General features: G+C 32.6%; 1 protein-coding gene across 1 annotated transcript; it reads left to right on the forward strand.

The window, feature by feature from the left end:
- The first annotated feature begins 3,507 nt into the window (after positions 1-3,507).
- LOC128039969 (uncharacterized) lies at positions 3,508-6,084 on the forward strand. The gene is made up of 5 exons (XM_052628916.1): positions 3,508-3,729; positions 4,267-4,518; positions 4,607-4,912; positions 5,445-5,891; positions 5,989-6,084. Exons 1-5 carry the CDS (start codon positions 3,508-3,510, stop codon positions 6,082-6,084), a joined length of 1,323 nt encoding a protein of 440 aa, XP_052484876.1.
- The last annotated feature ends 12,260 nt before the right edge of the window (positions 6,085-18,344 follow it).

Raw genomic sequence — 18,344 nt, forward strand, 5'->3', positions numbered from 1 at the left:
AGAATACATATGAAATGGTAAAATTATAACGGTTTCTATTATATCTCGAATTGTATTTTGATCCTCTATTAAAAATAAGCAATTTGGTCCTTGTATATTAAATGAAGGAGTGAAATAGACTGTTCATTAAATTTTTGCCATTAAATGTTGATTTCGATGTTTTATATAAAACACAAAATAACAAATTTAGCCTTCAATATTTCTAACTTTATTCAATTTGACTCTTGCTCTTTTATTTGCAATAAATTGACCCTAAACTTTCATTAATAGAATATAATTAATATTTATATCAAATTTAAATTAATAAAATATAATTACCATAACTTACCAAAACTTTAATTTTATAATTAATAAAATATAATTTCTCAATATTACTCTAATTTAAATTTAAAATAAATAATGAATTTTAATAGAATTAAATTGAAATTCATTTTATTAATTAATAAATAATGTTAAATGTGAAATTAAAAATCCTGGCGATACATGGATTAATCTATTCTATATATATAATAGATCAAAATAATAAGGGTAAACTACACTAGTAGTCATAAGATATTTTTGATCACCCAACTATGAAAAGTTACAAAATGGTCACTCTATTATTCATTTTGTCTTTTTAGTCTCCAATCACTAACAATGCCCGATTTTAAAATTGGTATAATAACAACTTTAACCTCAACATTTATACAATGTCAATTTAATCTTGATTCTAAAAATTTAAACCTCAACATTTACACATTGTGTAATTTTTTTTTACGATTTTACTTTTTTTACGATGCTTTTCACTAAAAGCTAAAAAACAAATTTATCAACTAAGTTTAATTGAAAATATGCAAAGAATGGAAACACCAAAAATACAAGATAATAATTTTAATCTTTTATCATTCTTTTAAAATTAACCTCAATATCACAAAGAAAACTAAAATGAAAAAAAATTACAATTTTAGAATTAAGACCAAATTGGCATAATTTATAAATTTTGAGGTTTAAAGTTACTATATGCCAAATTTAAAAGTTGTCTCTATTAGCTAGTTGATGATAAAAAAGAAGAAGATAAAATTAAACAATTGAGCGATCATTTTGTAACTTTTCATAGTTGAATGACAAAAAATCTATTAATAATTGAGTAATTAGTTTATTAAAATAATAAACTTATTTTTCTCAAATATTATCTTAAACTATATAAAGTATATTAAAAATTATAGTTATTTATTTTCCTCTTCAATTTTTCTTTTCATGTTTGAACCACCTACGATAGAAAGAGCCAAAGAATGTAATTAGTTAATTAATTAATTATCAGCAAATATATTAGTTTATGAGGATATTCTTACATGTAACGAAGTTTCTTTTTATTATTTACTAGTATATAGTATCATTTAGAGTTTGATTTAATATGGACAGAAACTTTGGACCATTTCTTTACGTTAATTGAAGGCAAGACCTTGACCATTCAAATTTATTTTTCCATTTACAAGACCCCTCAGCTTAACCTATTCTTATTAGGATAAATGTTGAAATTAGGGCTCAACTATTTAGTGGTTGTTCACACAAAGGTCAAAAATTCTAAAATGATTAAATAAAGGCCTACTTTTTATAAAAATACTTAAATAAGAGTTTTTACACACTTTAGTCTAATTTGTAGAAAAAAAAAAGGTAAATGCTGATGTATTTAAAATAAAACACATAACACCTTAATCAGATATTGTTTGAAAGAAAAGAAAACAGTCGAGACATAATTTGAAACCTAATATACGACATTTGAGAAACCCTTATTTGAGTACATTTGAAAAGGTTAGGCCCTTATATGGCCATTTTGAAAGGTTTGGTCATTATGTGAGCAACTTCAAAAAAGTTGAATCCCCATTTAAGTATTTAGCCGTATTATTATTTGTCAGAAAAAAATCGAATCATGATTAATAAAATTAAGAATTCAACAATTTATTAATATATTATACAATTGTTAGTTAAAAAAAGGATAAAGGTGAAAAACCTTTAGTAAAAAAATAGAAAATCAATTTAGAATTTATAAACAAAAAATCTTTTGTTAACGAAAACCATTGTTAATAAGTTTGATCATTAACTGTTGATGCAATGGCAGATGAAGCAAAAAAAAAAAAAGCTGGCACTTAACATGTCACGGGGATAAATATGTTAAAATGTCATGTCACATCAATAAAAAATAAAAAAAATAAAAAATTGAAAATTAAGATAAAATACACCTCCAAAATAAAGTTAGACAAAGACATCTAGATTCATTTGAATATGGATAATTATTTATTCAGATTCATTCTAAATAAGTGTAAAACTGTAATAAATTATAAAAAGGGTAAATTACACCAACAGTCACCCAACTTTGGGGTAGCTGACAAAACAGTCACATAGGTTTATCAGTTACTCAACTTTCGAAAAGTTACAAAACAGTCACTAACATTATAAAAAAGTGACAAAATAGTCACTAATTAATAGTTTTCGTTAGGGTGTTAATGGGATTGCTAATGTGGCAAGTTAACCAGCTGATGTGGCAAGTTAACTTGCCACATTGGTGAAGTAGCTGAAGGGTCTTGGTTTGGGGCGGGTTTAGGGAAAAAATTGAAGGGTTATGGGGTTTAGGTAAAAAATTAGGAAATAGATTCTGATTAAGGGGATTTTGGGGAGGGAGAAAGAAAATCGATTTGGGGAAATTTCGATTGTGATTTGGGTTGGTTTTGGTTTGAAACTGATTTAGGAATCGATTAAGAAGGTTGGCTTAGGGTTAGAAATCGATTCAATAATCGATTAACAGGGTATAAGGGTTTAGGGTACGATTAAAAGAAGATAAAACCAGACACCAGAAACCATTCAGTATTTTTGATTCTCAGCGACAACGGGCAATAGAAGAGAAGCTGCCAATGTTGTTACATTCACTTTAACAGGTAAGTTGTTGCATTTAGTTTTTTATTTTTTAGATTTAAGGTTATTTCGATTTAGGGTTCTTTAGGGTTATTTCGATTTCAATTTTGATTTCAATTTCGATTTCAATGTCGATTTCAATTTCAATTTAGATTTAGATTTTGATTTGGATTTGGATTTTGATTTAGGGTTATTTCGATTTTGGTTTTATTTGTTATTAATGTGCATGACAGATTAAGGTTTGGTTATTAAAGTGAATGACATATAATGTGTACCGTATGCCATGTGCATGATGTTTATTGTTTGTATATGCTATTGTATGAATGCCATTATCAAACTGATGTTTATTGTTTATATCTGCCATTGTTTGTATCCAAGCTGCTATATTGTATGTGGCAATATCAAATTTGTTATTTACCTTCTATATTGTACTTGTTATTATATGTTATTGTCTGCCATGTGCATGAAAAAAATGGTTGTGTTTGTATTAAATTATTTTGTATTGGTTATTGTCTGACAAAAATGGTTAAAGTGTTTGCCTATGTTGTCTGCCTTTATTGATGAGTAATTTGTTTGGTAGGTTTAATTGATGACAATTTTAATGAGAATGAAGAAGAAATGTCTGGTAGTGATGTGTCTAGTAGTGATGCATATGAAAGTGATGTGTCTAATAGGATAAGAGTTAATTTAGATGGTTTAGACATGGATGGTATAGAAGTAGGTGAACTGTGTGATAGTGATGATTCTTGGAGGTTAGATAGTGCACATGAATTTGACTCAGATGGCCAAAATTGGCCTGAGTTCAACCTAAAGAATGACATGAGTAATCCTAGACTTAAGGTTGGAATGTTATTTAAGTCTAAAGATAGTCTAAAAGAAGCTGTCAAGCAGTATGGTAGGTTGAATCGTTATTTTATTAAGTTTCCCAAAAATGATTTAAAAAGGTTAAAGGCAATCAACAGTGAAAAATGTTCTTGGTTCATATGAGCCTCTAGACTAAACCCTAATGACCTTACTGACCAGACTTGGCAAATTAGGAGTTCAAACCCTAACCATACTTGTTCTAAAGTCTATAAAAGTAAGAATGTAACCTTAGCTCAGATAGGTGAACATTGTAAAGAAAAATTCATTGTTGATCCTGATTATTCTCTGAAATCATTGCAACAAGATGTCAAAAGATATTTAAGTTGCATAGTCTCACTAACCAAATGTAGGAGAGCTAAACTTAAGGCATTGAAATTAATTGAAGGAGCTCATAAGGCTCAATATGAGAAGATTTATGAGTATTTTTTGGAGGTTAGGACCCAAAATGAGGGAACAACAATAATCTGTTATCTGCATAACAGGTTGTTTCAAAGGATGTATGTATGTCTGTAGGCATGCAAAGATGGCTATAGGGCTGGTTGTAGGAGGATAATAGGTTTAGATGGATGTTTCTTGAAGGGCTACTATGGTGGCTACTTACTTGTAGCTATTGGGATAGATGCAAATAATGGCATCTATCCTTTTACATATGTTGCTGTTGAAAGTGAAAACCAAGCATCATTGCTTCGGTTCTTGGAGTTGCTTGCAATAAACTTGGAAATTGTGAGCTCGTACCAGATATCTTTCATGTCTGACAAACAAAAGGTAAAACTTCATTTATTTATTTTTTATGTTGTTTCTATTTAGGGTTTAGGGTTTGTTAAAGAATTAAACTGTATTGTTCTAATTGCAGGGACTTTTAAAAGCAATATGTATGTTGTTTCCTAATGCAGAAACAAGACACTGTGTTAGACACCTACATGCCAATTTTAAGAAGGCTGGTTTCCGAACAGAGGAATTGAAAGATTTTCTTTGGAAAGATGCCAAAGCAAGCACTACAAGGGATTTTGAGGATGCCATGGATGAACTAAAGAAAACCAATCAACATGTTTATGATTGGTTGAAGGAAAAGAACCCTACTCACTGGTCAAGGTCTTGTTTCTCAATTAAGAGCCATTCTGACATGTTAGTGAATAATTTTTCTGAATCCTTTAACAAGGTAAACCCTCATGTTTTATGTTTCTTACTAATTATTAGAAATTCACGAATCATTTATATTGTTTACTGGTAGATGATACTAGAAGAAAAAGGGAAACCTATTCTGACCATGATGGAAATAATAAGGACCAAGATTATGTTGCTTATTGTCAAAAAGAAAGAATAAGCTAACAAATGGAAAAGAATGTTGTGTCCAAAGATCAAGAAAAATTTGGATGTAAATATAAAAGATTCATTGAGGTAAAGTTACCATTTTTAATCTTTCTAATGCCTTTATTCTGACTTTATGTTGCTGGTCACATGTTGTTTTAGTGAGTGTTTTTTAATATGCATGCAGTGATTGCTGGTGTGTATGACTGTTTTTTAATATACATGTTGTTGACTATTTTTTAATATGCATGCAGTGAGTTTTTTTTTAATAATATGCATGTAGTGATTGTTTTTTTAGGTGTGTGTGTATCATTGTTGGTAGGGCTACTCATAATGTTGTTTTAGTGATTGTTTTTTAACCAAGCATGGTGACTGTTTTTTAGGTGTGTTCCATCACATCTGGTGGGGACAAGTATCAGGTTGAATGTGGTCTAGGCAACCAGCATGTGGTGGACTTAGTTGAGAATTCATGCTCCTGCAGGAATTGGGATCTCACTGGCATCCCTTGCATGCATGCATTGGCTGTCATTCATCTAAAAGATGAGTTCCCAAAGACTTATGTACAAACTTTGTACACCAAGCAAACCCAATTTCAAATTTACTCCAACTTTATAAAGCCAGTAAGGGGTTCTAAAGAATGGGTCTTTTTATCAAACATGCTGTCAATACTGCCTCCTACACTAAGAAGGCTACTTGACAGACCTACTAAGGTGAGAAGGAAAGAACCTGATGAACCACAAACAACAGAAAGGTTGAGCAAGAGAGGAGTGGACATGAGGAGTAGTAAATGCAAAATAATAGGCCACAATAAGAGGAGTTGCAAAAGGGAAGTTGGCCAAAACATTTTAGTAAGTCATTTGCCTTAAGTTAAGTTATATTATACTTCTGTTTATGAATTTGTTTGACAGATTTCACTTGCTCCTGTAGGTCAAAAGACACAAAATTGGTGTTCATAACCAAGTGGTTGCCCCAACTCAGCAACAAGCTACCCCAAATCAGCAAGAGAGTACTCCAACTCAATAGGCTGCCCCAACTCATCAACAAACTGCCCTAAGAGAAAAACTTCCATTCAAGAGAAAACCAACCACTGTTAGATGGATGCCTCCTACTCAAGAGTCATCCATGATAGACCATTGATGATATTGTGAACAGACCTTATTTTGTTAACTTTTTGAAATAGTGTAAATTTGCCTGCTACTGATTTATTAACTTAGGCAGATAATTGTTTTTGTAAATTTGCTTATGATTGCTATTGTTGATAAAATTAGGCATATAGTCACTAAATTTTTTTGTAAATTTCCCTACAATTCACATCAGTTCAATTGTGTTAAATTGCAGGAAACTTTGGCAATATTTTCCCCTTATTCCTTTTGTAAACAGTTTGGCGTTTTGGCCTTAATATATGAGCATTGATCCATGCAATTTGTGTTATCTCTTCTAACATATGAGTATTGAAAAAATAAATTTGTGAGAATTGAGAAATAAAAAATGTTTTTTTTTCATCTGTTATCTTTTCTGATATATAAGTATTGAGAAATACAAATGAAATGAAGATTAAACATTCTTTGTAACTATTGTAAGCAACAAAAATATTACAAAAGAATTTGTAATCAACAACCACATATTATATCCCATTTCAAGTCTTTCAAGTTTGTAAACAACAACATGAGTTGGTTAGCCATGTATAGCAATGTATAACAACATAAGTAACAATATACCAACAACAGTATTACAAAACATAAGCTGTTTTCAATGTTAACAACAACAACATAAGCTGATTTTAAGGTTTAAAAAACAACAACACAGTTACAAATACAAGCACCAAAAACCAGGTTTTTCTCTCCCTCCTCCTTGCATCCTCCAATGTCCTCACTTTTTTCAGAAGACCCAACAACACAATTCGTGAATAGGGTGTCAATGGTGGATCAAACCAGCTAAAAAATCGACATGGTTTTCGAAATCTATTGCCAAATTTCTAACACCCAAAAAACCTCCTGCCTGGGTTGTCATTAGACCAAGATGTGTTTAATTTAGTTAGGTTTCCACAATAGCACACCGCAATCACTTCAGGCATCTCCATTTTTCCTCTTCTCTTTCTTCTTCTTCTTTTTCTTTTTCTCTAACCCTAAAATAGTGCTGGTAGGGCTGTTAAAGTGAGAGTAACTGGCCAGCTAGACGGTTTTTTGACACTAAGGACGCTGTCACCTGCCATGTCACTTTGCCGTGACTTTTCGAAAGTTGAGTGACTGAAATGAAACCTAGGTGACTGTTTTGTTAGCTACCTCAAAGTTGGGTGACTGTTGGTATAATTTACCCTTATAAAAATTGTAAATAATTATTAAAAATTATTAAAAATTCTAAATATATATAATGGCAGATGATGAATATGGCTTCAACAGCGGTAGAATAAAACGATTAGTGATGATAAATATTATACGTACGTTGAAATATGATGAGAAAAACTTTTATAATTTCACCTTTTATCCCTTTTAGTAGCCTTTAGGTTAATATTTAATGTGAAAGACACTTATGCCTTCAGTTTGGTGTAAAATATAATTACTTTTATGGTTTCAAGAATGCCTACTTAACTCCTTATGTTTGAAGAAAATCTCATAAATCCCTATTTGTTAAAAAATTTAAATAAAAATAAATATACCCTTATTATTTATTTGTGCATTTTCTATTTAGTTTATTCATTTTCTATTTTAATTACAATGTTAGAAAATTAAATATATTTATCTTCTTTCATAAAAAAAGTATATTTCACTTGATTAAAATTAAAATATTTTAAATTTATATTTAATTCATTTATATATTAACCTTGAATGAATTCATTAATTTTATATAAAATTAATTAGTTACCATTACTTGGAAGAAAAGTTCAAATGAAAAAAGAAATTGATTAAAATATAAAAGTAAAAAAAAAAAGAATAAAAGAATTGTCTTAAAGTTATATAATGTATTGAGCCAATTTTGAGGAGTACGTAGAGTGGTGCTACGAGGAGTGCCCATTGGTTCTGGCACTGCTCAGTCTCATAACTTGTAATTTATGAAATTGACAATTTTTGGTAACAAAATTATTGGGTTATGATGTTTGCTAATATTTTGGACGTGCGCAAACGCTTCTATGATATACAAACCTGTTATAGGAACATATCTTGAAGATTGGTTTGGATTGGATCAAACAAATTGGCTTCCTTAGTTTGAGATGATTGGATTGGATCGGTAACTTGATAACATATCCTGAAGCTTTGAATACTTATCCTGGGCATATTAAAGATATTATCCTTACTAATTATCTTATTGCTTTGATGAGAAGATTAATTGTAATTGATCTTTATCATAATAAGCCTTAAACTCTTATATATTGAAAGGCTTGTGTAGGTAAAGTTGTGTAGAAAAATTTAGCACTTACTCTATTCTTTAGAACTTATGTTCATAGTGCATTTTTGTAAGTAATCAAGTGAATCACCTAGTTTTTGGTTCTAAGTTTTCAGGGGAGAAAGCTTAGAGGAAAGCGATCTAGATCTTAGGTGCAAAAGTGAGGTTGCTAATCTAGTGAGTGTTAGTTCTTGTAATCACTTATTGTATAAGGTGTTAAGATAATAGATTATCTCTTTGGGCAAGACACCGCAGACATAGCGAAATCGAATTGCTTAAACATATTGACTACTCATTGCTTTTCTAGTTTTTTTCTTCACCAATTCCAGAAGCAATATTGCTTATGGAATTGCTCAGTTTTTGCTTGCAATTATTGAAGTCAAAAGTAACACGATGGTTAACTATAAATATAAATATTTAATAGGTACTTCCAAAAAAATTATTAAAAAACAAAAAATATTTATATTTATATTTATATCATTTTTTTAAAAATAAGCTTACAACTAATGAGGCATTAGCTTAATGGATAGGTCAAAGCATCGAGAACTTTCAATCTTAGGTTCAATTCTCACTCTATGTAAATTATGTATGGGTTCTCAATCCATATTTATTGTGATTTATGTCTCATCATATGTCAACCCTACATAGGTTTATTTTAGTCTAGGTTTGGATATATTTTAGTTATCAGTCTTATCGTACTTTATAATTATTAATTTTGATTGTAACACTCATTGGCCCATTAGGAATACTTGGCATATACCAAATTGACAATAGTATGTCAAGCGAACAGGGGCATTACTGACAGATTCAAAAACCCTGGAGTTGTTCAAAGTTTAAGAAAAATAGTTATAAGGATTTCCCTTTTTGTTTAAAATTGTTAATCATTTCTCTATATTAGAACATCTTTAAGGAGAGAATGAAAATTACTAAATTATTCAATAATTAGGATCTGCCATCTAAGGCAAATACGCTTAGGAAAAGATAAGTTTGAGAACTACAAATCTAAGGGTTTTGGCGATCACAAATATATATAAGCAAGGTCGATTACACTTGAAAACAAAACAATACATTGATAGAGTGAAAACACAAATTAAACACAAAATGGGTGGGTATGCCCTTCGCCGACGGCCATGCATGATACAAAACAGATAAGTGGCTTACTTATAGATGCAACTTTGGCGTAATCCCCTTTTTACGAATCTTTTTTTGCTACTCAAATGCCTGAGAATGAAAGGTAATGAAGTAAGTTCATTTGAACTTAGTGAGTTCCTTAATAACACAACATGATTATCAGGTTACCCCTGATTGAATCAAAGATAAAGACATTTTTGAAACTCCACCCTACAAAATTTAATGTCAATCTTCCAGTATAGGTTACCGGCACACACGTCATGATTATAACACAAATTCCTTAATGGACACGTACTGGTAAATCATGCATACCTCTCCCAATCATGTATGTTTACCTATGACCTAACCTTGTGCCAGCCTCAGACCCATAAATCATAAATCAAAATCACATATCATTATTTATATTCCTTGTCACATTGAACACGTGTTCTCCCCTAAGGTCGAGTTGTGATCTGCTAGTCTGGTTTGCAATAAAACTGCCCTATCGGATGCATCACAAATAAGGTTTCTTTCCATATTTTCACATATCGCAGATAGTTTGGTACTGAGTTATCACACAAGGTGGGCATTAACTGTAACCATGACTATGTACACACAACATTGACTCGTTAATACACAACACATCGACATATTTTCAGCAGAGACAACTTACCTTACATGAATCCATGTCATAGATTTTTAAAACTCGAAGTAAAGAGAAACTCACCAGAACCGACAAGATAGAATCTACTCTATTGGTTCTTTGCCACAACCGTTGGGACCTTCTCTATCTTCTTGGGTTAAATAAGAAACAATCATAATTATCAAGCCCTTTATCTACTATAAATCAATAATGCATGTACTACAGTAAAGACATAAATCTCCTCGACAACATCCTAAGGGTTTTTCCAGAAATTACCAGTCTGCTGGTACTTAACAATGGTGTTTGACAAGCTTTCAGGTATTTTCCTCGTCTCCTCTATGGAAGATGACTTAAAAAAATTTTCTTAAGGACGTAGGAGAGAATATAGAAAGAAACGAAAAAAGTAAAACATGCTAATTATAGACACCTTTTTATAGCACAGGTAATAGAAATAAGCTTAGTGGGAAGGTCTGAAACCCCCCTACCAACCTTGAATTCAGAAACTAAGCTTACCTAATAAGATTTGAAATCTAACCCTTTCCAAATGTAACTACTACCACTAATTAGAGTAGTAAAACATTGCTTACACACTTAGGCAACCAACTAAATCGGTAATTTAGTTACCTAAGTATACCAAATTGTCATCTCTAGTACTTTAGTTCAATTTCAACTAGATCTAAACTGAACTCTAATGATGCCCACCGATTATCGTTTCCATATAAAGAAATCTTATTGCTCTGTGAACTAACTAGTTCGCCCAGAACATCTGGGGTTGGCAAATTGTCTTATAAAAGAGTCCGTCAAATCCTAGAGTTTATCAGTCTTAAATTTTGCCAAATGGCGAATTCCATCGAGGCGAACCCCACAAAGGCATACTGAAGAACACGTCGACCCAACTCTCAAGTTGATAATTCACCTTAATACTACTCTGGCTTACTGAATTATACGCCAAAAGAATATTGACATGATCTATGTCAGGCGGCCTATTACATTGATTATAATTATTTGGATGTATTCTTTATAATTGCAAGTGCTACTTTACTTGTAACATCCAAAAATTATTACATATATTAATTGAAAAATACATTTTGTACAACATACGATTATATTATATTATAATGAAAATTATAATTTAATTTAAGAATAATTACATGTATTTATAACTAATTATATGTTTATTCTTTATTAAAAAATTGAATATAAATATTGGAGATAACAAAAATAATAGAATAATAATGATTAATTACTAAATGGTAAAGTTGCATCTTTATTTAAAATTTATTTAATGCATAAACCTTCGTGTACTTTTTATTAAATTTTAAAAAGTGAATATTTTTCAAACCATAGAGTGTAAAGTGAATTTTTTATCAAACCTCTAGTGTTATGGGGCTAGAGTTTTCTCTTGCGGTTAGTGCGGCCTTAGGCGATCCGTTCGTCTAAACTCGCCTAAGTCAGCCTTAATTCAAGTGAGGATTCCTTAAGAACTCCTCCAAGGCATCAAATTGAAGAGCAGAAACGATTTATGCCAAAAGAAGAACAACAAAAAACAACAGAAAGAATGCTCGCAAAGTGTTTGAGTAAATTTTCTCTATTCTCTTATTCACAAAGAGTAATGAAACAATGAATGGAGTGAGTACAACTGAGGGGGAGGCTCTCTATTTATAGTTGAGCTCCCCCAAAACCGACGGTCAAGATACATTTACATTGACGGACGAGATTAACCATATCCCTTTATTTTAGGGATTTACAAGATATGTCATATCAAATCTAATCTAATCTTTACAAGATATGATTCCCTCTATCTTCTAAGATTAGTTACCATATCAGCCTAAGTTGCCATCTCTTCATTATCGGGCCAACCAGGCTTCAATCTGACAGGCTTCTCTAGTCGCTCTTTGAATCGGGCCAGTTCTCGTGGGCCAAATAATCCCCATCTGAGTAATAGACCCCCATTGGATGCATTTGGTGCGATGGTCACGGGCTTTGAATTGCGGCCCTTGACACTCTCCCCCACCCATTCTCGCAACGTCCTCGTTGCGACTTCCGAATGGCACTGACTTGATTCGCCTCGGTCTCGTCTCGTCTCGACGCCTTAGCCTTTCCCTTCCTTCGGGACTTTTGCCTCGGCTTACGTCGCTTCTTAACTCGAACCGTCCTACTCGTTTGTACATCTCGATGACAAGAAGTTATGTCACTCTCTTGTCCATATTCTAACTTTACTCGAACAGAATCCTCATGATTCACCACACTTGGCTTCACTTTGCCCATAGTCTCTCGGCCTCTTTGCTCAAGAACTTCGAAAGGGCCCTTATGTTCTTGCCAAGTCAACAAGTTAGAATGCAAAACACTATCACAGTGTTCGGAATGTACCTTTGCCTTTATTCTGGTCAACTGTCCCACATGCATCACTTCTTCTCCCTTGAAGTCCGATGCACCACCCACCTCTCCCATAGGTGGAAGCCTTGAATTAGCTGCTATTGTATTTGCATTGAAAATATGATGGCATTATTTGTATGGTGAAAAATGTCATATTTATACTAATCATAAAAGCCTGAAATATTTGATGACATAGAAAGATTTGAATTTGAGACAGCGCAGGTGGCTTGAACTGATAAAAGAATATGATTTGGTTATTGATTACCATCCGGGTAAGGCTAATGTTGTAGCTGATGCTCTGAGTCGAAAATCTCTATCTGCTTTACGAGCTATGAATGCCCGATTGTCTTTGGTTGATGATGGTTCAGTCATAGTTGAGTTGAGAGTTAAACCGACATTTCTACAACAAATATATGAAGCTCAGAAAAATGATGAGAAGCTACAGGCTAAACGGGTGCAATGTGAGTCAGGTGATGATTCAGAATTTCAGATTGGGCTAATGGTTGTTTATTATTCAGAGCCAGAGTATGTGTACTAAAGAATTAAGAGCTTGTACAGAAGATTTTATACGAGGCACACAATGGTATTATGTCCGTACATCCGGGAGGTAATAAAATGTATAATGATTTGAAGAAGATGTACTGTGGCCAGGTATGAAACGTGATATTTCTGAGTTTGTATCAAGATGTCTGATATGTCAACAGGTCAAAGCTGAACATCAGGTACCTTCGGGATTGCTCCAGCCAATTACTATACCGGAATGGAAATGGGAAAGAATTACTATGGATTTTGTGTCGGGATTACCATTGTCACCGAAGAAGAAAGATGCCATTTGGGTGATCGTTGATCGATTAACAAAATTAGCACATTTTATCCCGGTAAGTATGGATTATACTCTAGATAAATTGGCTGAACTGTATATATCTGAGATTGTCAGGCTACATGGAGTGCTAATCTCCATTATATCAGATAGAGATCCCCGATTTACATCTCATTTCTGGGACAAATTGTAAGAAGCCTTGGGTAGTCAGTTGTATTTCAGCACTGCATTTCATCCTCAGACAGATGGCCAATCTGAGCGTGTAATTCAGGTATTGGAAGATATGCTCCTATGTTGTATATTAGAGTTTAAAGGTAATTGGGAGAGGTATCTACCTTTGATTGAATTTGCTTATAATAACAGTTATCAGTCCAGTATTAAAATGGCTCCGTATGAAGCTTTGTATGGTAGAAAATGTAGAACACCGTTATATTGGACAGAGCTCAGTGAAAAGAAGATACATGGGATTGATTTGATCCAGGAAATAGAAGAAAAAGTCAAGGTGATTCGAGATAGTCTAAAAGCAACATCCGATCGTCAGAAGTCATATGCTGATCTTAAACGAAAAGAGATTGGATTTCAGATGGGTGATAAGGTATTCTTAAAAGTGTCTCCTTGGAAGAAAGTTCTCCGATTCAGTCGAAAGGGTAAATTGAGTCCAAGATTTATCGGGCCATATGAAATCATAGAAAGAATTAGACCGGTCGCTTATCATTGGCATTACCACCGGAACTCGATAGAATTCATAATGTTTTTCATGTGTCTATACTACGACGGTATCGGTCAGATCCTTCACATGTTATTTCTCAGATAGAAGTGGAGATTCAGCCAGATATGACTTACAATGAATAACCGGTTAAGATATTGGCACGGGAAACAAAGGAGCTTAGAAATAAAAGGATAAATTTAGTGAAAGCATTATGGTGAAAGCACGAGATAGAGGAAGCGACATGGGAACCAGATGAGGCAATGAGGAAACAATACCCGAACCTCTTTACTGGTAAGATTTTCGAGGACGAAAATCTTTAAAGGGGGGACAGTTGTAATGGCCCAAATTCAAGGTTATTGGAATAGTGGTTTCGTAACTACAAATCTGATTTAAAGAGAAATTTATTTTAATATTTTTGCATGAATATTGACATGATAGGAAAATCGTATGAAAATATCGATAGAAAAATTTTACCGATTTAATGGTTAGTTACAAAAAGAAATTATTGAAGAAATTGGGTAAAAATAAGGTATCGAGACCTCGATCTCGTAAAACCGAGTCAAAAATATTTTTATAATTATTTATGAAATGTTAGTAATATGGTATTAAAATTTCGTTAGAAAATTTTAATGTTTGGGTAGTCAATTAAGTGAAAAGGACTAAATTGAAAAAGGTGTAAAAGTTACTAGAAGGATTAAATAGCTCAATTGTTAAATGAGGAGGGACATAAATTGCAAATAACCAAAAAAGGAGATATTTTGGGCGGCATAAGCTGAGAAAAATCAGGAGAATTGAAGGATTAAGGGTAAAATTAGAATATTGCAAAATTTGCTTTAAAAGTTAGGACTAAAGTGGAATTATCTAGATTTCTCTTTATTTTTCTGCATTCTCATCAACAAAAAATGTCCTAAGGGTTTCTTCAAGCTGGTTTTTCATAATTTTTGCACCAAGTGAGTTAATCCTTGCCTTTTTCTTATAATTTTTGTGTTTCTAAGACTTTTATTTTAATCTGTTTATGAGATGATTTTATTAGGTAATTTCAATAGAAATTGATTTGTAGGACCTAATTGTGAAAAAGTTTGGAATTAAAGTCTAGTACTAAAATTCTGATTTCCAAAGCTTATAAAGTAGTTTAAAGTGATGGGATAAAGTGTTAATTGAGAAAAATCAGCTCAATTGAGAGGTTAATTGAGCAAGGATGAAATTATCATTTATTGAAAGTTTAGGGAAAAATGGTAATTAACATCATACACTAAAACAGTTTTGGACAGCAGCAGTAGTCTAACTTTGAAAAATCACCAAAAATTTTAGAGATCGAATTAGAGGATTAATAAAATATGAAATTAAATCTTATTGAGTCTAGTTTCTCATAGAAGAAATGGTTTAATCAATGGAATTGTAAGTCATTAGAGGTGCTCATGGGCCGGGCGGCCCGGCCCGGCCCGACGGTCCGCCCGAAATATGAGAGGGTTTAGGTAAAAATATAGGCCCGAAATATTGGCTTGGGCAAAAAAATGAGGCCCGATTAAAAATGGGTAGACCTCGCACCACTTTTTGGCCGAGCTACTTACCAAATGACCAAATTACCGAATATAATAAATATTTTTATTTTTTAATTTTAAAATACTTTTAAAATACTTTTTAAAATTTTAAAATTTTAAATTTTTTAAATATTTTTTAATTTTTTAATTTTAAAATATTTTAAAATACTTTTTTAATTTTGTTTTAATTTTTAAAATAAATTTTGGTATTTATTTAAAAACGGGCGGGCTCGGGCTTATGAATTTTTTCGGGCGGGCTCAGGCAAAATTCTAGGCCCATATTTGGTCGGGCCTAGGACCCGGGCGAAATTTTTTCTGGCTCGGCCCATCTGATTTATTCTTTAAAGTTTCCCTGTTTCATTGTTAGACAGTTCCAACCTTTCTTCACTAAAAATTAATTATCTCATTGTACAGAATTTGGATGATTATGTCTCATGACTTAGAGATATAATAGATTTTGCGAGACAAGGTCAGAATGAATTCGGGTTCCCTGTTATGACTTTGGAAAATCATTAAAAATTGTACAAAAATGATTATGAGTTATAATTTATATGATTAGAATCCTTAATGAGTCTATTTTCTGGAGAAACAAACAGAAAAATCATCCAAATTCTGTACAATGAGATAATTAATTTTTAGTGAAGAAAGGTTGGAACTGTCTAACAATGAAATAGGGGAAACTTTAAAGAATAAACTGTACTTTTTGGATAAACCAAAAATTCTGAAAATTTTATGGTAAGAAGATATGTGAGTCTAGTTTCAGGAAAAATTAACAGATCTTAATTTTGAGTTCCATAGCTCAAGATATAAATAATTTAGTGAATGTGACTCAGTGAGACAGCTTTGAATGCACTATAAATAATAATGGAATTATAGAGAATGTTACATATGAACATAAAATGTATTAGATTAATGATTAAATTTATTTATTTAGATCCAGAAAATTCAAATACGAAGCTAGATCAAGGAAAAGAAAAAGTTCGGGATTAGTAGATTTTTGTTTACGAACAAGTGTCGAGGTAAGTTCGTGTAACTTGAATTATATTCTTAAATGTCTGAAATGTTTGTTATTGATGTGAATATGATTTGAATGTTCATTGTATGAAAATTGATGAAACATTGATATATTTGATAAAAAGGGTAAGAAATCCCGGTTGAATGGAAGGAAAATTCGACGGATCTCTGAAAAGGAATTGACGGTAAAAAGGATCTAGCCCAGACGGGTGATCCTATCTTGATATAGCCCTCCCGAAGAATATGTGGAAAATGGATTTAGCCGGACGGTAATCAATTAGGGTCCGAATTTAACTCGGATGGTAATTCAAATCCAAGCTCATTAGAGTAATTGTCATTGCGAGGATTTAGCTTTGGGTAGTAATCTGACAATACTCTATGAGTTTATATTACAGGGGATTTAACCTGAATTGGGAATCCCACTGTAAGGATGAGGTTCACGGGAGTGTGCTCTCTGAAATGGAAATGTGTGCACATGAATATGAATTGACGGACTCGAATCTGTACACTAAAGTGTACCTCTGAAAATCCATCGAAATTTCGAGAAATTCAACAGGATAAATATGAAAAAATAACAAGGAAATGGAAATCATGGAATTGATGAGCTCATCAATCATGATATATATTATTGATACATGGAAATTATTGGACTAATTTAAATGTTGAGTTTGTGCATGATAGGGGAATAATGTATTGAATGGATGTATGAATGTTTATTGCATTGTATTGAAAATATTAGGTAAGTATAATTCTTGTTACATGAGCTTACTAAGCTCAAAGTGCTTACCTTGTTTCCTTTTCCCTTGTTTTGTAGTGTTAAGAGCTCAGAGGTCGGATTTGGTCGGAGACGCATCACACTATCAACCTCAAGATCTTGGTATATAAAGAAACTTTATTTTGGAAATCAATGGCATGTATAAGCTAGTAAAGTAGATGTTAATGTGAAATGAATGTATAGTTAGACATTGGTATGGCTACCAAATTTTGGTTTTGGTATGTGATGAGATTATCTTATAAATACAATAAATCTATTTTGAAAATATATTGAAATGGATTGGTTGTGTCGGATTGGTCTCGGTTTAAAATTTGTAGGGAATATTAGATATTTATAAAGGGGTTATATTGAGTTTTTTTAAAAAAAAATATTTATTCGGTAAAATCTAGTAATGCCTCATACTTCATTTCTGTGGCAAATATGGGTAGGGGGTATTACAGTTTCCTCTTTCAAAGCCATCATCATGGCCTCAAGAGCATCATTCCTTTCCGACAGCTTATCCCTGTGTGAATTAAACAACTCGTTTACCTTATCCATGGTGGAATTAAGAGACATCTTTACATAGTCTCTGGACTGCTCCTTCCAGTTTGCTATGCGATCCTCGACCCCATCGAGTGCCTCCTTTACATCCTCCATGGATCCCTCGAGTTTACCCACACGTTCCTCTACTGCCGATAATGTCTCCCTCAAAGACTTCCTCGCCCACCTTTGTTCGAACTCTTCTTTCGACATCCCAACGGTCTCTTCGAACCAATAACTCAGATATTACTTGGTTCGAACCAACAGCTCAGATACCACTTGACACGGGGCTAGAGTTTTCTCTTGCGATCCGTGCGGCCTTAGGCGATCCGTTTGTCTAAACTCGCCTAAGTCAGCCTTAACTCAAGTGAGGATTCCTTAAGAACTCCTCCAAG

Source organism: Gossypium raimondii, chromosome 3, assembly GCF_025698545.1.
Source record: "Gossypium raimondii isolate GPD5lz chromosome 3, ASM2569854v1, whole genome shotgun sequence".
Lineage (NCBI taxonomy): Eukaryota > Viridiplantae > Streptophyta > Magnoliopsida > Malvales > Malvaceae > Gossypium > Gossypium raimondii.